We start from the raw sequence: 2,094 nt of genomic DNA on the forward strand, positions 1-2,094 counted from the left end.
TTACTATTTAACTTTTTATGAAAACATATAATTTTAAAAGTTGTACTCCTTTTTTTTTCCTCTCCCGAAAAAGGCGGTCTTTTACTCTTGTTAATTAATCCAACTGGCTGGACGACCAGTAATTCAGGACAAAGAAGACGACGATCGACAAAACAGCATGGCGTTATTTATTCATTTATTCTATAATATTAAATTATTTTATTATTTTGACATTTCGAGTCTTCCTCGATTCTTCCCTCCCTCGTCATGCATTTATTTAAATATCCCTCTCTTTTCCCCTGTTTCCCCTCAGAACACAAGCAGCGTTTCTTCTTCTTCAAAATCCCATCTTTCTTTGATTCACAGCACTCTCTCTCTCTTTCTCTCTCTCTGAACTGTAATGGAAAACCGACTCAAATACGAGTCTCTCGCATGTTCAGCACCTCGTTCGGGTCTTGCAGGACCCGAAACTTCTCCGATGTCATGGAAAAAGCTCCACACTACCACCCACCATCCTCACATCTCATGGAGCCCCATGTCCCCCAGACTTCGTCCCTTTCCTTCCATCTTCAGACCAAAGCCTCACAATCTCTTCACGCTCCATGCTTTGATTCCCTCTGCGACGACCTCAACGGTAGGTCTTGTCTTCTTGCTTCTCGTAGCTGCGAGAATGAGTTTGATTCTGCCGAGAAAGTGAAAGAATCAGCAAGAAAGAAGAAGGATACGAAGAGGAGGAGGAGAAGACGACGACGACGAAGAAGAAGAAGAAGGATACCCAGATGAAAATTAATCACAAAGGAGACTATTCCGTTCGGTATAGCAAGAAAGAAGCAGATGATTTTGGAGGGAATTGGTGTATAGCAGTGACGACGAATGACGAGACGGACACTCTTTTCTCTTCTAAAAGCACCTCGTCTGACTCCTCACAGTCTCGCCGGTTTCGCCGGAGGCATCGGTCTCTCGCCGGAGAAAGCAGGACGGAAGTCGGTTCAGCTCTAAGAAGGGGAATTCTGAGATGGTTTTCTGCCATTGCAGGTGAAAGTGAAGGATAGCTTCGCCGTGGTGAAACGTTCGAGTGATCCTTACAATGACTTCAGGACGTCAATGGAAATGATAGTGGAGAAACAGATATTTGCTGCAAAGGATTTGGAGAATCTGTTGCAGTGTTTTCTGTCACTGAATTCACATCATCATCACAAGATCATTGTGGAAGTATTCACGGAGATTTATGATGCTCTGTTCTGTGACTGGGTTTAGAATTTGAATGGAAAACAGAGAGAGAACTTTTCTGAGTTCATTGTGCTTTGTTTCTATGGAAATTAGTTTAGTTTCTGACTTGGCTTAGCTTAGCTTCCTTGTATCATACCTCATTTTCTATTTAATTCAAGTCACTTCTCCGGTTCTCTTCCCCTGAGATTTCCTCTTGCTAGTTCTTGTGTTCTGTTTTTTAATTTTCCTGATTTTACTGGACTTGAAAGTCGAAAAAGATTTGAATTTTGAGGGAGAAAAAGTTGCAAAACTGGAGCTGTCTTCTTCGTTGAAGTAAAAACTAAAACGCTCCTTTTTCTTGTTTGTGGATTCACTAAAAGAATAGAAACCATAAAAAGAAAAGATTGCTCTTTCCAAAGTCCGCTTGAGAAAAAAGACTGCGTTTTGATTTGCTTTTCACTGTATTAGCATGTTATCATTATTCATTAGGTACTTCACCTTCAAAATAGATCTCAGGGCCTATAATATTAGATTATTAGTATCACCTAAGCAATTGAAAGCATATTAAATTATATTTTGAATAGTTGAACTTCTTAAAAGTTTAAAAGTGGTTGAACTTCTTAAACTCGTCATAAATTAAAATTATTTCTCAATAATGCTCCCAAATTAAATTAAATGATTCTAATTTCCTTTTTCATATGTATTTTGACCGCCAATTGCCAAAGTAATCAGCATAGTTAATGAAGGGCAGGGATGGAAAAAAATAAGCAATACTCCAAATGTTCCTACTGTGACTTCTATACTTTGCATCGTCAGGTTATATTTCATACTAGCTGATAGTTACTATAGTATTTTTGAGTGTGTTTTTTTGGGATGATGAGTTTTTTTTTTGGAACGATTTGCTTC

At 38.7% G+C, this 2,094-nt stretch overlaps 1 protein-coding gene across 1 annotated transcript; it reads left to right on the plus strand.

The window, feature by feature from the left end:
- Positions 1-292: 292 nt before the first annotated feature.
- On the plus strand, positions 293-1,338 carry LOC114731086 (transcription repressor OFP8-like; the record flags this gene model as incomplete). The annotated part of the gene is made up of 3 exons (XM_028918211.1): positions 293-653; positions 800-951; positions 995-1,338. Coding segments are annotated over 3 exons (755 nt in total), but the record flags the coding sequence as incomplete, so codon positions are not given.
- Positions 1,339-2,094: the final 756 nt, after the last annotated feature.

Source organism: Neltuma alba, unplaced genomic scaffold (genome assembly GCF_004799145.2).
Source record: "Neltuma alba isolate B1F8T4 unplaced genomic scaffold, ASM479914v2 tig00012802_pilon, whole genome shotgun sequence".
Classification (NCBI taxonomy): Eukaryota; Viridiplantae; Streptophyta; class Magnoliopsida; order Fabales; family Fabaceae; genus Neltuma; species Neltuma alba.